This window comes from Hermetia illucens, chromosome 4, assembly GCF_905115235.1.
Source record: "Hermetia illucens chromosome 4, iHerIll2.2.curated.20191125, whole genome shotgun sequence".
NCBI classification, from domain to species: Eukaryota; Metazoa; Arthropoda; class Insecta; order Diptera; family Stratiomyidae; genus Hermetia; species Hermetia illucens.
In genome coordinates, this window is record NC_051852.1 from 98,991,364 (window position 1) to 99,012,623 (window position 21,260).

At 41.5% G+C, this 21,260-nt stretch overlaps 2 protein-coding genes across 2 annotated transcripts in view; both read right to left on the reverse strand.

Moving 5' to 3' along the window:
* The window catches only part of LOC119653373 (xaa-Pro dipeptidase), a 370,526-nt gene that overhangs the window by 205,798 nt on the left and 143,468 nt on the right, over positions 1 to 21,260 (reverse strand). The window lies entirely within an intron of this gene.
* LOC119654007 lies at positions 16,772 to 17,155 on the reverse strand. The gene has a single exon (XM_038059169.1). The coding sequence runs from the start codon at positions 17,153 to 17,155 to the stop codon at positions 16,772 to 16,774; it is 384 nt and encodes a 127-aa protein (XP_037915097.1).

A 21,260-nucleotide genomic window follows, 5' to 3' on the forward strand; every position in this document is an offset into this window, starting at 1 on the left:
ACAGTACAACATCAGACAAAACAGCAACTGTGATAGCGGACATGATCTCCATCGACACCTTGACGACGAGGGTCGGCGAGTCTATGACCCAACAAACGCAATCGACGAATCCTATACCTATCGTCAACAGTTGGCACGAGTTGATGCAACACTGGAGTGGCAGAAGAGAAGGGACGATTCTCTTAAAGGGCGCTTCAGAAATTATCCCAGATAACGCAAAGTAGATTAAACGACGCCACGAGAGTTACGACCTAACATAATTTCTAAGTGGGCATCGAGGATATCGCGCATTTCTTTTCCGGAGGATATGGAACGCGTTCCTTTTAATTGTCCGAGATTCGCCGCACACAGGGCGGAGGTAGAAATCGGTGCCGGGCGCAGTTCTCATTTACAAATATCGTGGACCACATGCCAGCCTTTGAAACATCTTAGGGGGGCGTTGGGAAAACTAATGGAGCGATCTACAATACGCTAAGGAAAGAGGAACTTCGGAGAAAGATGATAAGTACCTAAACGGGCCGCAGTTCATAACTCGTTTTATGAGTAAAAGTCTCCCATAAGCGAATGGCAGGGACCAACGATAGATTTCAAACGCCAAAAGAAGACAGACAGGCAGACGGACAGACACACAGACCTTGAACCGATTTTAATAAGCTTTTGTTTTACAAAGTCGTGAAAAGTGAAACGATTTTAATAAGGTGTTATTTTCCACAAAACTAGTTTTTCTACTTTGTCAGCCTTTTAACAATTTGTGTAAAATACAAATGAATTTTAAGTTTCTTTTTACCTTTTTTGCCTACTGTAAATCAATTTAAATTTTTTTTTGTATTTTACATTCGTTATCGTTACTTACTTCACTTTAAAAAAATTCTATGCATTTAACCAATCAGTCTACCTTTTTGACATCGCAGTCTATGTCAACAATAGTGCTTTTACCACAGGCGATTTGAATTTATTGAAAATATCTACCTATACTTAACTCCGTGTATCTCTATTTAGTATTATTCACTGGTGAGAATGGATATCAGAAAAAATTCAAGTCGAGTAAACCCCACCTCCATAAAATACAATATAAACGAATATGCATAGTTTCCGTTGTTATTCATCATACTCTGCGCAAACTAAGGATATTCATTATTATCCAAAAATTGTAATTCTTATAGCTTCTAGAATATCTAAATTCTATATATATTTTTGTAGGTACATCGATTTTAGTCAAGAATTTGAAAAGACTGTTGTATCTATTTTACTGCAAAATCATAATTTATAACGTGAGAAAACAAAAATATTGAAAAGGAGAAAAGAAAGATGTATTCAATATGGCGTTTAAAATCTTAAAAACCTATCCTTTGTAAAACTGACATAATAAATCATCCCCCCTTGCGTTAGTTTAAATAAGAAATAAGAACTAAAGATGATACTATACTTTCATATTATTGAAATCAGCATGATCACTTCAAGCTTTCACTACAAGGTTTGTAAGATACTTCTAACTGCTAAACCTAATCTAAATTCATATCTTTTCACTCATCAATAAATTCTTTATAATATTTATTCATATTTCATACATTATTATCTCGTTATATTTTACTCACAAAGATATAATAATCATAATAAATTTTTCAATTAGAATAAACCTAGCTAATCTTTGGTTTTCTTAGATGTATACCTTTTTTGGCTTTTCGTATTTTTTTTTTTTTTTAACTTCTAGAGGAGCTTCGTAAGCATGCACTCAATTCAGTGGTTCAATTCAATCAGTTCATGTTACATATTGTGTTTCTAAATTCTTAAGATATTACCATTCCAGTGTAGTTGTAGTGCATAAATATGCATTATATTAAATAGTCGTCATAATTCTTCATTGGATGAAACCTGTTATGACATTTTATTGCTGAGCGTACATTGAGTGATACAGGCATTTGCTTCAATATGGTTTTTCGAGAACTTAAAATTAAAAAAAAAAGTTGTTTCCTAAAATAGTAAGCCAGTCAAATAACCTGTGGTGTCCTTGTCATGTCAGCCTAAACCAATTAAATGCACTTAAAATAAAAGACAACATATTTAAGATGACTCATTGGACGCAGCGAAGTCACTGTCCTAGGTACATCAAATTGAGGATGACTTTAATCATTAAATAACGCTTAAAACTTGCATTAAATAAAAACAACCCCCGGTGGAAAAATTTAGGGTGGTTCAAGTTTGCTTACCCTGGACTTCTTTTAATTTTACCCATGATCCCACGAATGGTTAGCAATCATTCCAAGAATTATTAGCTTATAGACCTCCCGCGTTGGCAGAATTTAAAGTTCTAAGTCTAAGACCTTACCCCGCAATTAAAAACTCTCGGGTCATATTTCGTGGGAACAGACAAGTTCTTTTTTCCCTACAACAGATCCACTGACCACTGCAAAAAAAAGTTCATTTCAACAGCCTTTAAAACAGTCTTTCTAAGCTACCCTTTCATACATAGTACATGTTTACGATATGCCGTCCTTGCATAGAACACCAAACTATTTTAATCTAATCTACACCAAGAGGCCGGAATCTCCATTTATCGTATGAATCCATTTGACTCAGCACAATGGAAGGCCTTTCGAACGGACCAACTGTGACGATCGTAAATACCGTTCGGAAGCATTCAAAATATCAACAGGTAATACACCGTAATATCTGTGCTAGGTGCAACTTGGTTGCCAATTTTTGGAAATAAAACACCACACCTCCCTCTTCGTTTTACTTTAGCCTTCAAATCAGCAAGGGGCAGGTGGTGCTTGCAACCCTGATCAGAAGCTAAGTAGTAGCGTCTTTGGTTATGAAACCTCAATGGGAGGGATGAAACCAAACTAGGGAAGATTCCATTCCCCAGGTTAACGATTAAGCAGGATATCAATGAATCCTTCCATTCAAATAAACTTCGCTTTGAAACTAGACGAGAAAAAGACGAAAAAACGATAATGACTATAACAAGAAAAACTGGATTATTCACCAGCCTGCCTGATTATTCGTTAAGCAGAAGAATTGCGATAGCTTTTAAAAGAAGTATAAGGATACAGCATAAATAGAGACACGTCCAGATAGTAAGTGTACTGGGCTCTCACGGCCGTAAGGAATAGTTTGGTAAGACCGTCGTGGAGTCTTCAAATTAAGGCCGAGGTTAGTATGTTCAAAACTGTTTCCCCAGGATCATATCTTGCGAAAAATGTTCAAATGTCCACTTTTCCGCCAAGTGCGAAATCCGCGCCGTCATCCGTTGAGTACTTAAAGAGTTTAAAAGGGTTTATGTTAGTGGAGTTAGGTCGCCCACTACACGCTTGAAATCAAAAGGCATTCTCAACAGTAGCGTCATCCTCCGCGAAAAAATCCAAAACCACAATTTCATCAAGCAATCATGGCATCCGCGTTTTGGACCAATATACTGTGAGATTATAAGAGTCGTACTGATGAAGGGGTTGGCGTGCTGCATGCGAATTCCAGACATTATACAATCAATAATACGAGCTAACTCCTGAATTCGTTTGGATAGGACGCCTTAAACCACCTCTGCATTCCTCGGAAATTATGCCTTCAGATTACCATCTGTGCGATCCCCTGAAGGTGTACATGGATGGAAAAACGTTTCCAACGGACGAAGAAGTGAAGGGGAAGATGGAGAAGTTTGTGTACGAGCTGGCGGGAGATTTTTTCGAGGAGGCATAAAAAAATTAATCTACTGCCTCACCACCTGCACCGAAATGGATGGCCATATTTTCTTTTTTTTAGTCTGCATAAAATATTGATGGGTTGCTATATGCCAGCCGATAGAAAGCTATTTTTTTAATGACTGACCCACTAACTGCATATCATGGCCCAATCAAAGAAAACGACTAAGTCATCAAAGATAGGTTTTTTCTAGAGAATGACTCAGAGCAATGATGGAAATCGGAATTTCACCTAAAAACTTCAACACGAAGATTAGAAGGGAGGAAACTCATAGACAAACAACTGGAGGGCGCAATTTCCATAGCACCACTAATAACAACGGCCATATCCTAAGGACTGAGCCCCGTAAAGGCAGGCTCATGATTTTCTCCAGATTTTTCTGTTGTATAATTTCTGAGAATGGATTCGTTCAAGAAACCATCACTTTCAACGCCCTGCCCTCTCCGAGTTTTCAATAAATGTCAAAAGTAACTAAGACTGATTTCGAAAAGCACTAATCGAGACCTTTCATTTGATATCCCACATGACTATATTCGGTGAAAAAAAAATGTACACCCCCCTTTACATGTTTGAGCAGCTCAAGGCGCCTTCAAGGGGTTTGGGAAACAACCGCAGTGTGGGCTTGCGGAAACCGAACTTTACAACAAGCAATAAAGCACGGCGAATACGACTTTGTGAGGGTTAAGATCAACAACCTCTTTATTTTCACCTATTATGCCGCACCAAGTATGACGACATCAGAATATTGCAATATGCTAGACAAACTAGTGAGAGACGCCAAATATCACCACACCAAGATTATTGCCGATGAATTTAACGCCTGGGCAGACGACTGCGGAAATCGCGAAAGGCAAAAAATCCTATTCGAAGTGTTCTCCTAGCTAATGTTTAGGTGCGTGGATCTTACTTTCATAAGTGACTCGCTGTTCAAGCATATACACTGGCATGTTAGTGAGGAGTATGCGCATGGTGACCACCAGGCGATATATATCAACATTGATAAGCGACCTAGAACAATAAATGTCAACCTGAAGAGACGAGAACCAGGTTGGTCATTAGGGTACATTTCTAAAGGTATTGACAAGTCGCCAGGAGCCGATGGAATTACAGCCGAATTGGTTAAATATGGAGGCGACCAATTCCACCAAGTGGTTCATCAAGTTGTGCTCAAGGTATGGGACAGCGAATCAATGCCTGACGATTGGCAACGAGGCATTATCTGTCTCATACATAAAAAGAGAGACACAGTGCAGCAATTATAGAGGTATCACTTGCTGAGTACCATCTATAAGATATTCTCCTCTATCTTGCTAGGCCGGATAGCCCCATACGCCCACAACATCATTGGCCCATACCAAAGAGGATTCACTATAGGCAAATCAGCAACAGATCAGATTTTCTCTGTGCGGCAAGCGATGGAAAAAACTGTTGGAATATGGATAACAGTTGCACCGTCTGTTAATCGACTTTAAAGCCGCCTATGATAGCATACCCACGGTAAAACTGTACACAGCCATGAGAGAATTCGGTATCCCGATGAAATTAATAAGACTGACTAGGCTGACCCCGACCAATGTGCGAGGCCAGATAAAAGCAGCAGGATCACTCTCAAGACCATTCAACATCAACAACGGTCTACGACAAGAGGATGCGCTATCATGCGTCCTCTTTAACCTGGCCCTCGAGAAAGTGATCCGTGATGCTGAGGTAAATGCAAGAGGTACGATCCTCTTCAAGTCCGCCCAATTACTGGCCTATGCTGACGATATCGACATAATGGGAAGAACCACCCGAGACGTACAAACTGCCTTCATCCAGATTGAGCAGGCGGCGCGAGATCTTGGGCTGCACATCAATGAAGGCAAGACAAAATATATGGTGGCAACGTCAGCACCGAAGACGAATCAACCAACAACATCAAACCGCACTGGTCAAACAGGAAGAATAAGGATAGGAGAATACAACTTTGAGACCGTTGACAATTTCTCTTATCTAGGGTCGAAAATCACAACCGATAACAGCTACGATGATGAAATCCGCGCACGGTTGTTGTCAGCCAACAGAGCCTATTTTAGCTTACAAAGACTGTTCCGCTCAAAACGTCTCACCATAGGGTCAAAGCTATTACTGTACAAGACAATGATCTTGCCAGTCCTTATGTACTCCTCGGACACTTGAGTTTTTAGCGCGAAAAAAAATTTACCGACTTTTTGCCGCGTTCGAGAGAGGAATCCTCCGAAGAATTTTTGGTCCCCTACATGAAAATGAACGATTCCGTAACCTACATAACGACGAAATCTATGAGCGATACCATGACGATCTGGTTGTGGATAAAATCCAGCTGAATAGGTTGCGGTGGGCGGGTCACCTAGCCCGTATGGAAAAGGATGATCCTGCTTGGATAGTCGATCTATGGTAGAAAATGAAGACGAGGCAAACCCTGATTGAGATGGAGCGATGGCGTAGGAAATCCCCTAGTCTCACGCAACAGAAATAATCCATTTCCATTAATACGCGGAAGCCCTGTGACCAACTTGATGAAACGGTTGAGAAATTGCGCGTTGCTCAACAGCAATGGAGTGATACTGTAACGTACGAACTTATAAATGAAGAATAATCGCCCATAAATTAAATGAATTTCTGTATGGGGCTCTACCTCATCGACCATATTTTCCCAATTTCTCGCCAGCCGACTAGCACTTTTTTAAAAATTTGAATCACTCTCTTCGGCAGAAAAACAATTTAGTAATGAAGCAACCATCAAAATTGCCTTCAAGGAATTCCTGCATTTCATTTTGGGAAGTATCTCCAATCTACTGGCGCTTATTTCAACTAATAAAATTAATTTTCATAAGAATTACAGTTGTTTGAAACGTTGCTACCTAGCCCGACATTTCATTTGCAACAACATCATACAAACAAGTCTTACTAGACTGACGAAAGTAAGAATCCAAAACAAACTGACTCAGGACCTGAAATATAGAAATAGTCTTACCCATATATCCTTCAATGTCGCTCTGAAGTCAACAGGAAAGTATCTAAAATCGGCTGACACCGCTGGATTAATTTACTTTTGTGTGCGCCTTAAGAAGAATGGTAACAAAAAGGAAAGATATTGAATACACCACTAATTCGATCCGCTTCTCTGGAAATCCGAGATCTTGAGTACCCGACAGAAAAGAACAAAGTAGAAGGGAGTATAAAGCGCAAATATTCAGAGGCAATCAATGCCCGAATGGGTATGACCTCTGCGAATTTTGCCAGGTAAAAACCTCGTTGTGGTAAAAATAGCCGAGCGATATGCAAGGAAACTTCTTAACAGCAGAAAAATCAAAACTGGTTGGGTAGTATGCATGGAAAAGAGCCGCCCCCACCAAGTGTTACAGATTCTTAGATTATGGGCACACGTCTGGAACCTGCCGAGGACCTGATAGCAGTATGACGCGGATGCGATCATAAAGCTGATACCTGAAACGAAAAGGAGAGTTGCGTTCTATGCATTGACCGTGGCGCGTCTGATGAAAGCGTTGCAAATGCTACAGACACGGGGCGGTGTCCAGTTGTAAGGAGCTAGGAGGCGGTTAACATGATCCGCATCCGACAGATTAAAATGCATCGGAATGCAACCGCTCATGAGTTGCTAACGCAGTTCACTGCCGCGGTAAAAGCTGATCCAGTGCCCATCAGTGAACAGTATTTGAACAAGGTCCCATCAGCAAAGAGAGGGGAGACTTTGAGCTGCCATCTGCATACCGGCCACTTTGTATGCTGAACACGGCCGGGAAACTACTCGAAAAGCTTATCAGAGAGACCCTAGCAAGCGCCGTCCTCTGAGTGCAGCGCGATGTTTTTGGGAAGCAGGTATACTGTAAGCATCTTGCGCGAGTATAGAGGCCGTGTTGCGCATTACGTTCGAGTTCTTCTTGCTACAAAGAAAATAGAACTCGATCAGCTGAGGGGCCCTATAGCAACTAACTAACAATTCCCCTACTCCTTTACACTCCCCCTGATTTGAAGGCAGGAGAGCGAGAGGGCCAGCCCAAAATAATGTGACAAACGATCCCAGGATAGTTCTCTGAAGACAGTGTTTAGTTAGTAGTCTGACGGCATACCAGCGGGAGTTCAACACTCTGCGCATGAACACATTAATCTACTCTACTCCCGACAAATAGAGGCAACGGAATAGTAAGATCAGTTGGTTTCTAAAGGCGAACGGACTCTAGAGAAGGCAAGAATGATGAAATCGGCAGGCAGAGTTATGATCACAGTTTTCTGAGACGTACGCGGAATCATCTGCACTGAATACTTAGAGAACGGCCAAGCAACAACTGTATTATGCGTCATTATTGCTCCAGTTGAGCGACGAAATAAAGAATAAACGTCACCAATTGAAAAAAGAGCTTCCTTTTTCCATCAAGATAATGTTCGTCTACACACCTGTACAGTTTCAATGGCCCAAATCATATAATTAATTGTTACAACATCCAGTCCCCCTCGAACACCACCTCGTCGTAGTGGGGGAGGCTGTAGTAGTTTGCTACTATACTAACCGTGCCCAAAACACATGAAGATGAAAGCAACAGATTGTAACTCTCCAAGTGGTAACGAATGACAGACTTCGAATCCACCCGAGTTTGAAAAAAACATCATGACACGGATTTTGGAGGCCATTTCAGTGGAAAGCCTGTACTCAGTGTCTACGGTGAGGTCAGGCAAAAAGGATAGTACACTTCCTTAATGGAAGGAACTAGAAACCTGACTATGGTCGACCTGTCAGCGATACTGTTGCCTAAAATCTTCCAGAAAAAGAGAGAAGAAGGCTCGTCAGAAGCATACTTCAGCCGGAAAGGAGCGGGGACTACAGGCTTGCTTGTCAAAATCTTCTTTTCCGCCTCTACCAGGAAAAGTGGAAGAAACAGAAGCTGGAGATGTGGTGCTGATGGTTTAATACCGGTAGGTAGAAACAGATCCATCCAGCCCAAACACTGTGAACCTGGGAAAGCTCCCAGCTAAAAGGCACTGCGAAAGAAGGCTAAGGTCAAGACAAGCTGGTAACCCTAGCTGGGAAAGTTTGCCGGACTGTCCTTATATATTTCAGGTACAAGACCCATGAGTTCCTTTTAATAAAATCTCTAGAATTGGATATGTAAAGGGGACTAGGATCTTCTTCGATGAGAAATACTTGAGACCGAGAGACCGTGTTCTGATGTCAAAATTTTAGAGGCAACCATGCCAAGATGATTCTATTCCTTGGACCTGGTTGCAGTCAGCTTACAATAACAGGTTAATGGCGAGAGGAGAAACATCGTAATTGCCTCTGCTCACTTACTCTATTATTCGTTCTGTTTCTGTTTATTTCTTCAGCTGGTCTGACGGCCGCAAAGGTAGGGTGCGTTTCTATCGCCATCGTGGAGTATGTTGATCGACTCACTACTACGTGAACTGCAAAATCTGATAATAAACGCTCAAGCTTATTTGTGGCTGTGATGGTTGTTGCCGAGATCTCGGAACGATATGTAGAAATATACGACGCGCTATTGATTTGATTGATAGTTGGTGCCTCAGGAATGGATTTTCAGTAAATCCTAAAAACCCACAATGGTATTATTTACAAAAATGAGGACACTTACTGACCTTTCCAGAAGTTAAATATCTGGGAGCTATTCCAGACAAGAAGCTTCTTTGGAACAAATAGTGGTAAAGAGGAAACAAGCTCTCACAGCTTATAACTCACCTTTGCCTCGACGTGGAGATTTATACCCCATGTAGTAATATAGACATATATTGTTATCGTTCGGCCTATGTTAGCTAATGTATCCATGCATCCATTGTAGCTATAAATACATTACTAAATTTGGAGCGCTGGAATTTGTTTATTCAGAGCGCTGCAATGAAAGCAGTTCATAAACTAATTCGATTATATTTATGAGGACGTTGAAGACACAGAACATTGAAAGGATTAATGGGAAAAATGAATCCAGTTTGCGCAAGGTCTTGTGATTCTCGATATCACATACATCTATTTGATAGAGAATATGACGTTATTCTGAAACCTGAGTCATTGACGAGCGATCGAAGAGCAGAGGCATCGCAATCTGAAGCGATAGCCAAGCTGCAATCAGGCCATTGAGCAGCCCTTTAATCACTTCAAAAATCGTCCAGGAGTGTAGAAACCGATTGAACTCTGTTTCTAAAGTCAATACAGTTGAACTACCCAGGTCAATGTGGTGTAGAGCAAAAAGAAATCTCAGATGCTTTAGCAAAAGACGGATGTCCGGATCGGAACCAGCAATTGGGGCGTCGGTAGCATTGACTAACACTGGTATCCAAAACTGAAAACAAGCTAATGGCAGGTAGGAGAGCCTTAATGCTGCTAAACACACTAAACTTTTCCCGTCAGAACCGAATAAACATACTGCCAAGTTTATCCTTCTGTTTGGTAAAATTCACTAGCTGAGTACATGTTCAGAATAGGGATTCCTCAAGATAACACGTGTCCATCGTGTAATGAAGAAGCGGGATCCACGGAGGAGAAATGCATGGCAGAGAGCTACCTGACTTTCCAAGAACCAGAGAGATGGCAGTGGGGAACCCCCTATCACCCTCTCTGAGTGATATATTGATGGACAGAATTGAGAATGCTCTACATTCCAAAAGCCTGCCCTCTTAAATCTGAACAAGGTATGTAGATAACGTAAAGTCAAAGTGGAGAAGATGCAGGAGATTTACAATGGAGATAGAAGAGGATGGAGAACTCCCATTTCTAGATTTAAAGATATTAGAGGGGAAAAGGTGACCGCTTTTGATATTTATAGAAAGCCTACAAACACATATCGAACGGTTCCAGAACCACTCCCATTCACATAAAAATTGCTCTTTTCCATGCAATGAACCACTGATTTTTCTCCGTGTCCCTCAACGCTCATCGACACCAGAGTGAAGAACGGCTTCTAACCATCAATTATTGAAATCATCATTAGGAAAATGGCGAGACTCCAAGAAATACGAGTACTGACATCCCTGATCAACAGTTTTCTGCGGCTACGTCAAAGCTTAAAGGAACGATGAAATGGGTTGAATATTAGCACGCTGCCATGGAGTAGGATGCACCAACTTCAAAGCAAGCTAAGGTCCCCCAAATATCACAAGCCGGAATCCGGCGGCATATATAAAGTAACGTGTCCAGATTACGAGAAGGGCTATATCGAACAAACGAAAAGACCGGTTTTGGTACGTTGGGGAGAGCACGAAAGGGAAGCAAGAATGGCCAGGAAGACATGATGATGATAGCACGATCCACCGTAAAGGAAGGACACAGCATCACATGGGAGAACGTATACATCATTAAAGAATGCAGAAACAGTAAGAGATTAGACGCGCAAGAGAACTTGGCGATCTTATGAGAATCATGAAATGGGCAACCTACAATCCAAACTTCTGAGCAAGGTCGCAATTGAGACAGCGGTTGGGGTTAGGCGGGGAGACACATAGAGCAACACAATCATATGGTGAGCCAGAAAGGAAAAGGTAAGTTCGGCGCGGTATTGATCTTCAATTGCAATTAGGACTCCACCATCAGTGGACCTACACGGCGCAGCATGGTCCCTGTCGCAGCAGAAAATGAAACACATTTTACGGAGTTCGGAATTCAGCATATTGTCACCAAACCAAGTTTCAAAAATACAAATTAGACGATCTTGCTGGATTGCGCGGATAGATTTAAAACCACCCAGCATGGTTCTGAATCCCTTACATTGAGATAAAACAGACGGATAGTGAACACAGAACTAGTTACATTGATTGACAAGCCAGGCGGGATATCCTGAAATTTACTAGCGAGTTGCTGCGCTTGTACGGCTTAATATACACACCTTCAGACTAAAAAGAATTGCTGATTGTGTCACATTCGTACGGATAAGTCATTTTAAAAGAAGCTATCACCCGGTCGGGGTTGCTGTCTTTTGTCAGTTTGACACAACGCAATGGTGAAAGTGCGCTATCCTTACTTTTTATGTTATCACCTCGTCCGTCGAAGTGGCAGACGTAAGCCTGGAAACCAACAGCTATTTTGGGGTGTAGGTCAGCCTTTATCCGGGGCCGCTGGCACGATCAAATCAAGTGCCAGGGTTTAGAGCAGCGGCGAGGAGTGGAGCTTCGGGACGGGGAGTGGAGCGACGGGAACGATGTCAAAGGGTAGAGCAATTGTGTTGCAATTCGTAATCAGCAAATGCTGCGGAAAATGTCTCGTTGAAGGCGCGACGGAGCGTTGTCTCGCTCCGGAGACATTTCGAAATTGCCTCGGTGGCCAGCTGCGTAGCAGACTGTGTTGTAGGCAGGGTGATTCTGTAGGTCGTTGAGTCGTTCGGCCATCTCTTATTGCGTGCGCAATTGGCACCTGAAGACAGTCACCAAAATATAATTGAGAAATTAGCGTGCGCCCAGATGCATTTCAACTCCGCCCAAAGAGTCTCATCAGTAGGCTTTTGGTTATGGCGGACCAGCAGTCTGGACGGCGGCAGGCGGTGTCGACTGAGGAGTAGCCGCAGGCGGGGCAATGTAATGGCTACATTGTGTTTACATAGTCGCGCTTTGCAATTTCAGAAGGAAATGCCTGGTATGTGTTGTTACACTGGTAAGAACAATTTGTTACCACTGACTGAGCCGCCAGAGTCACTTCTAACCGTTTTGACTAGATTGAGTACATTAAGAACGATTCGATGAAGGAAATAAAAACTATACCGATCACCTAGCAAAATGTTTCAAAGAGTGGCACATCTAATGCATCAAATGGAGCCTACTTTCTGTCATCTTGAAAGTAGGAGAAACAGTTTAATTTGCAAATTCTGGGTACTTTTTTGACAGAAAGCGACTATGACGATGCGTAGTCAAATTAGTCGTGATGATGGTTCCTACAAAGCCTTCAATAATAGAATCGGACTCTCAAAGGTCTGACCAAGCCACCAAAAACATCGACAGAACCAAACAAAAACCAAACCATCGAAAAGAACAAGAACCAGTGTGTATCGAAAATCAAATAAAAAGAAAGTTTTTATGTTTTATACAAAAAAATTTGCTTTAATTTTTTCTTCTTCGTTTTCATCGTTTTTTTTTTTTTTCAATTTAATATTTTCTTTTTTCTCATCTCCTTCGCTAGTAATTATTTCATATATTTCTATTTTTGCATTATATATCGCCATATATATGCGTATTTTGTGTGTTTTGTTATAAAAACAAGAAATCTTCAAATTCATTTTTGACAAATGAATATTTTATATAATCGATAACTAAAATTATAATTAATAAATTTATGTTTTTATATATATATAAAGGATTCAACTCCATTTCTTTCATCTGCTTCCATCTAATCATTTTATGTATAATACAAATCACTTATTACATACATAATGCAATTGATAAATCAATTATTATAAATAACTGAAGTTTTTTATAGAAAAAAATTTGTTTTAAACAAAATAAAACAAATCTACATCATCATTACAATGCTTTTTATGTATATGTGGTAGTTTATTCAAGAGAAAAGGGAGTTATTGAATGATAGAGAGAAGGTTAAGGGCAGCGATTGCTTCGAATGCGGGATACATATGGAGGGAATCACAAAGAATGAATGTGAAAATTGGGTGAAAGCCTGCTGGGATGAGAGGGAGCAAATGATGGATGATATATGCAATGGGAAATTAAATAATTCATGATATTTTCTCTATAACAATATGTAATGTGATCTATAAAGTATCAATTGAAACTTCTATTACAACTAATAGGATGCGATATACATTGATCTTTGTGATAAACGGGGAGAGTCTAAAAAGGACTTGAAACATTCGTTCCCGAGAATTTTCATTTCTGTTGAAAATGAAGAGGTTTCGGTTTGCATTGTGATTATAGGAGTTTGTATTTTAATGGGTTCGAGTGAATGGATAAACTCAGTCATTGTTTTGGAGTGATATTTTTGGTTGAGTAACATATCAGTTGAAATGGAGACCAATCGCCAATGTCGAATAGAATTTAAAGAAGAAAGACTGAACAAGGGGACAACAGGTTCCCGAAATACCAATTTCCACGATAAAGTGACTAAAAACGAGAAATTCTTCGTCAAATTTATTCAACATTGAGTGGCATGTTTTGTTTTTATTTATTTATTTCTATTGTATCAAAGTGATCCATGAGAATATTAAAACTGATCCATCAGGACATGACTCTCAAAGTCGAAATTCATCGAGCATTTCACGAAAGAGCTTATCCATCCTTGAGTGCACTAACCAAACGCCGTTTTGTCTGTCTACTGTTTTAGATTTTCCCCGAAACCAAACTCAAGGAAAGACTGTTCCCTAAATTGGGGGCAGAAAACCTACTGCATCTACCAATATTTCGGAAGTCAGCTATTCACCCCGCGGGTGCTCTAAAGCGCATTTAAATATAATACAGTCTGCCCCGAATTGCAAGAACAATCTTTCCTGCAAACTTAGATAAAATTCTGAACTTTCAAGATATTTCTATGTAAACTAGTTTAACTCGTTGAAAATCCTGAAGCCTTGGACGACAAACATGGTGAAATCCATTACTCAGCAATGAAAGTGGGTCGCGGCAATGATGATCCGATGCCGGGCAACTCCTCGTGGATTCCGATCCAGTACATAAGCAGCGTTGCAACACTGACGAATCTTCCCACTTTTCATGCGAAAGCAGTCCAGACTTTCCGACGTAACGGGATAACAACCAAAAAAAACTGATATATGTCCTCGCGCAACAAACGGAAAATATGTCGGATCCGAGGGGAGGTTTCATGATTCCAAAGATGAAAGAGTTATCATTTATTTATCGTACTAGATATAGTTGCTATCTTTATATAATTGTTATAATTTTTATGTAATTTTAATATTCACAGCTCTCGAAAATAATGTTTTATTATTAGTTTTTTTTTCACTAGTAGTTTCCATTTATTTTTATTTTTTTATTTGTTTAATTTTATATAGTTTTGCCTAGTTTGTTGCTGGTTTTTTTCAATATTTTTATTGTGTTGCTTGGGCGGGATGGAAGTGCCTTGATATGCCTGGTTTGTCTTCAACTATTTCATATATCTCAGCTGTTGATTATTTTGTAGTTTAGTGTTTTTTATAATTAAATTTTCACGGAGTAGCACGAGTAATAGTAACAATACACGAACTTGCACAGTTATATAATTGAATTCCACAAATCGAAATGAGAAAAAGATTCTCTCGCTGACTCGCTCAAGACTTTTTATCCTTTTGATCTTTATTTGTTATTGTTTTGTTGCTATTTAAGTAAATACACTGAATTTAAAGGCTAGCTCTTAGTAAATCTTAGATTTTTTTGCGGTTTTCTCAAGGTTTTTTTTTTGCTTTAAAGACGACGTCGATTCTCCTATTGGATGTTTGTAGCGGTGTTTCCGTTCCATGTTTTGGATTTATTTGTGTTTTTTTAATGAGACTTTTTACAATTAGTACCCTATTATTATCATAAATGTAAATTTATTATTTCACACTCGCGAGCACGCGGTCTCGCTATTACTAGGACATTCGTTCAACACTCAAGAGTTATTCCACAGATGATTCTGGTTTTCAGCAGACATTTCTAATGGATCGTATAGCATTTGTTCGTCATGCACGCAAAACAAGCACGTCTATCGGATTCGCACACGCTTTTTCATCAAAACACATTTTTTTTATTGATTTGCGACTCATTTTTCACATCACGCGTACCAGCCATTTTGTTTTAGTATTTTAAATAGCGAATGGTTTCAGGGGTCTCTCTCGCGCACCAAACAGTTGGTTTTCCTCTTGGAACTCTTTCTATTTTCCATTGTAAAAAGCTTTTATTTGTGTATTCTATTATAATTTTTTTCTTTTAAATATTTTTTTTCACATTTTTAATTAATAAAATTAATATAATTCGCACGAATGAGATCAGTTCATACTTTTTATCTAGAAGAGGAGGAATTCGGTCTTCTTGCGGCTGCGGTCGAAGCCACGGCAGAGGTCACTCCTGTTTGGTGGTGGGTAGCCTTGCAGGTCTCCTAGAGCTCGAAACCGAGGCACATTGATCACGTTCAGGACAATACGTCGGGATGGTGGGATGGTCACATGCATTCAGGACTGGTACATCTGCTGAAACGCAGAAGTCAAGTGAGCCTTGCAGGAATTCGGTAGACCTTCGATTCGTCATGATTTCCCGTCCCAATCACAGCCGAAGAATCCGCAGTCCTCCCGCCTAAATAGTCAATTCTTCCACTGATTTTTGTTCGATTTTTTTTACCCAATCCGTCGAGGGAGAACGCACCAAAGTATTAATTTTTTTTGTAATCACAGCATGGAAATAATACGAACAGCATGTACGTCTCCGAAACATAAAAATAATGCTGGAATGCATGATTCTCGTCTTCGGATCCCTGGCGCGGAACAGAACGGGTTCCGGTTGAACGATCAGGCGGGCAGGTGATAGTAAGCAGGTCCAGGCGTAGTGAGGTGGTTTTACTCGAAGAAACATACTCCGCTCCATTTAAAGAAGGCAGAGTTCGGGAGCATTCCCAGAAATAACTTGGGAGCTGCCACGGTCCAAAATTCCTCGTAAACAAGCGTGCTCGGAAGTAGCGGTGGAAAACATCCACCCTAGTTGTTTGGCCATTTCCCTGCCTTCGTCCTCATCATCTGCGCCACCTGCTCCCTGGTCCTAGTCCCGTTCCGAGACGTTCCCTCCCTCCGCCCCCGAACGAATTGAATCACTGAATCCTTACTTCCTATTCGAATCCTCCAATCAATCGCCAGCACGCCGCATTCTCTCCGCTCCTCAGCAAAAAACGATGCGGTACGCATAGTTTAAAACTTATAATTAATAACACATTCTATGTTTTTGTTTTCTTTTGTTATTTGTTATAATATTCAGTCGAGGGGTTTTTGTAGTGTTGTTTGTGTAATTTTGTTTAGTTCCTACCGCAGGCCGGGGACGACACCTGCTCAAATTGCATCCTAGCCGCGCGGGCACGGCCGGCGTCGTCGAGTCCCCGGCGCTCTGCACTCCGCCTACACGCACACCCCATTTACAATTCCAGCTGACACATCCTATACAGCGGCGACCTTGAATCCTCGTCGCTGTCGTAGAAGTTGTACCTCTGTTTGGGCGAAATGTTGAGTTGCAATCGCCGGACGGCTTCTTTGACTAAACTATTACTTTTTAGGAGAGCTTGGAGGAGTTCGTAGGGATCGTCGATCCCGTCCTCGGGATTGGACTTTTTTTTGTCGACGGCGGGCGAGTTGGCGGTGAGGGCTTGGTCGCTCCACGACCGACAGGGTATGTGATATGGCGAGGGCCGCGAGTTGCGGCCGTGATTGTGTGAAGGGCGGGCTTTCAGTCGGAGATTTTCTTTGATTTCGTGGACGAGCTCCTCGACGGCGAGCACGTCGCTGGCCTGTTTGCTTGGCATATTGGCGGCGATTTGCTGCTGCTGGGGTTCCTGAGACTGCGGCTGCAGATTGGACAGGATGAGCGTATCAGTCGTTGCTAGTATGGTGGCTGGAGGTAGCGTTGTTGGAAGGTAATGGTTCGCCGGTGTCAGGTCCAGTTTTCTGTGCTGCTGGGTGCCGTCCTCGGGCGATGGTAGGTGTTGGGCTCTTGCGTACGTTTCCACAGCCGGTCCGTTGTCTCGTACAACTTGCCGCACGTTCCTTACTCCTTGCCTCAACGATCCTTCGCCGCACAAGGATTCAAATCGCGCGCGCACTTCACAACCTCCTCAATGAAACCGGTTCACGATGACTCGGCGATTTGGCAACACCGCGCGACGTGCCACTCAATCGATTTTACAACAGCAGGCGAGAACGGGACGCGCAGCCACTGACTCGGTCTCGCTCACTCCGTTGTACCCGTAATTCCCTACGTTTTCGACGTATTCTGGTTTTTTGCTTCACACTCGCTGGAGGCGATTTTTTCTGCCTTGGTTTGACCTTTTTCTTGCGAGTTTTCTCCTGGGCTCCGCGCGACTGTTTAGGGTTCGCCTCTGGTCCTGGACGAGTTCCCGATCCGCGAAGTTTGTCTTCCGCTTAACTTAAAGCTCTGGCCACGGAGAACTGGGTCCTCCGCAAACGATTTGATCCTTGACTCGGAAATTATTCCTTTAGCGTGTGAACGACACGATTATCTGCTACTTCAAAACTTCAATTATTTACACGCGAATTTTCCTGGGAAAATTCCTATCACAAATTTTATCGGCACACTTAAACTCGTAGAAAATTGATTTTCTTCTATTTTTTGGTATTTGGCTTTTTGGGTGGTGAACTTTGGAAACTGGGAAAATACTCGGAAATGCAGCAGTCGCGGAAATTCACTTGTACTTTTCTCCACTTCACGGCACGAGCGATCGATCGGGGGATCCTGTTTTCCGCTGGTTTGTTTCCAATTTGAATGGTTCTTGCTTTCTTGTTACTTTTCTTGCTTGTTCAGGAGAGGACTAGCCAAAGACTTCTGAACAACACTTTACTGCGTACGTGCGTTGACACGAACCGTCCGCTTCTGTAGTTTCTTGCCGACTGAGAAGGAAATAACTTCTCCGACCAATTCATAACAGAGGCGCCTCGTGTCCGGCGCATTGGAGCAAGCAGGACGGGGCGAGTGGAATGTATGTAAACAAAACACAATGTTTACATTTGTAGAAAACAACGGCCAGACGGCCCGGAAAGTGTGTTGGTGCACGGGAACGGTTTCGCCTGTTGTACGATGAGTAATGAAATTTTAGAAAGATGACGACAATGTTGCCAGAGAATGACTTTCATGATGATGTGGATGGGAAATATCGCTATTCAATAGGAAATTTCTGGACTTGAGAGGATTTTTCACATGGCGAAGGGAATTTTTCGTTAATTAAACGTTTATGGCTCAGTAACAAGGAAAACATGAAAATTACTCCAAAAAGGAGAAAATATAATACTTTGATTCAAGATCCGTTTTCAATTTATTGCCGTGTGGGGACTACTAACAATATAACAAAAAGTGAGCTAATTTTTTGTTTAAATACGAGGGAGTCATGAATTAACCATCCACCGGCCTAGACCATATAGAAAGAAACTTCTGGACTAGAATCCCAAAATTGAAAAAATAGACGACTTCGTCCAAGGCAGAGGCAACTTATCAGATGTTGCCTCTAGCCTGGGCGCAGATTGTGGCGCAGCGGGTTAACAACATTCGAAATTTATTTAGTTTTGTATTAAATTAAGTTTTGTATTTACAGTTTAAGTTAATTAAAAATAATAAAAACAAAATGTTTTAATGGAATAAAATGTGTTCTTAATAAAAGAAAATATGACTATAGGCTAATCGATCGGAATCTGTTCGTGTTGGTACAGAAAACCCAAGATTTCCTCAGAAAGCTCAAGATCTTCTCAAAAGTGGTGACCCCGTGGAACCCGTCCGAGTGGAGTTAAAAAAAAACTGCGACCATGGCCTGAACTGTCAAAGTGCCACCGGCGGACATTTTCGTTGCCCCTTCCTCGAATTCGAGGCCCTACCTAACGGCATTGCACGATGGTGTGTCTGCAATTTTTCTTTTGGCAGAAGTGTACTGCCTTACCGGTGATATTTGGATATTTTCACCCAATTTGTACTTCAAATCTTGTATGACGTCAGCGGCGTTGAGAATACGAACTAGGAACGATTGTTAGGTCGTCGGCATCATATAAGTTTACAGCAAATCGACTGCAGCCAGTTCGCCGAGACAAACTCAACAATCAACTGACTTCAACGACGTCGCCGCAAGGAGCCACCGAAAGGAAAAAATTTAAGTTTTAAGTTATTATCTATTATCATTATTCCATTATTTTTTTTTACAGATATATATACAAATAATTTTAAACATATTGTTGATACGTTCGTTGGTGGAGTTTGGCTTTTGTGGCGAGTTCTTTTTTTTTCTTTTTAGCCTACGCATCCACTTCGGAGTGCGTTGTTGGTGTCTGCGTTTCACACGTGCGGGCATTTGTGGGTACGGTCTGCCGTAGTTAGTACAGGGCCTTGTTAGAATCCGGTACAGCCGCGTCTTCGGCAACACTCGTGTCCTTAACTTAGCTTTAGTTATGTCGTTTGACAATCAAGACGCGACAGGTCCATCAAACCCTCATGTGACCGCCCTCGTTGTCCGCGTCCTTCTATTTTGGCGACGGAATCTGGAACTGTAGTTCGTCCATTTGGAGGCGCAGTTCCACATGTCCGGAATAACGGCGGACGCAACCAAATTTAATCCATCTCCTGGTAGCCGACATTGTGAAATCGTGGACGTGAGTCTTGGCTCGCGTAGGACGTTTTCGTGGCGATTCATCCTGGCGAATGTCAGCTTCCCCATATTAGGTACAGACTTCTTGTGTCACTATGGGTTGCTGGTGAACTTGCAAAACAAGTTTCTTATAGATCCCATGACCAACCTTAATTCATCGGGACAAATGACATCTCACCGAAGTAACAATCTTTCCGTACTTTAAGAGGTGTTCCTCCAAAAATTCAGCCAAATTACTACCGAATGTAGTCTCTCTAAACCAGTGACGCACAATGTGCAGCACCACATTAACACTACTGGTTACCCTATCTTCTCGAAGGTGCGTCCTCTACCACCCCAGAAGCTGGCTATTGCATGAAAAGCGTTTGAACAACCTATGTAACAGGGTATCTGTAGACCTTCGAACAGCTGTTGGTCTTCCCCACTCTATATGTTCCCTAAGCCAAATGGCGAATGGCGCCCTTGTGGGGATTACAGAAGGCTAAACGCGCAGACTGTTCCAGACCGATATCCTATTCCACTCATCTACAACTTTGCGCATCATCTCGCAAACTGTCGCATCTTTTCGACCTTGGATTTAACCAAGGTCTATCACCAAATCCCTTTAGCTCCAGTAGACGTTCCAAAAACGGCAATATGCACACCCTTTGGCCTCTTCGGGTTCACACGCATGACTTTCGGGTTGTGTAATGCGGCGCAAGCCCTTCAAAGTTTCATCCACTCGGTCTTGCGAAACCTTGACTTCTGTTTCGTATATTTGGATGGTCAGACACCAACAACGCTGTCCGAAATCTATTTCGAATGTTGTTAATTCGATTCACAGTGGCCACCATCGGTGTTCTCCGTGGCGGAACAGACCACGATTTAGTTGCAAAAAAAATCAATTGAGTTTTAATGTCAGTTGTTTTAAGTGAGAAGTCAGAATTTGAGGAATGAAGAACTCTTGGGATTCTTTAAATTTAGTTTTGTAGTTACAGTTTAAGTTAATTAAAAATAATAAAAGCAAAATGTTTTAATGGAATAAAATGTGTTCTTAATAAAAGAATAGATATATTATAACTATTGGCTGATCGATCGGAATCCGTTCGCGTTGGTATAGAAAGCTCACGATTTCCTCAGAAAGCTTAAGATCTTCTCAAAAAGCCTGACTGAAGTGGTCACTGGGTTGTTTTTTTACTTTTATGTTTATTTCTCGATAGTGACTTACTAATAAATAATGTTTAACTTTAGGTCGCTTAGATAATAGCCGGCTTGGATAGGTGCAATA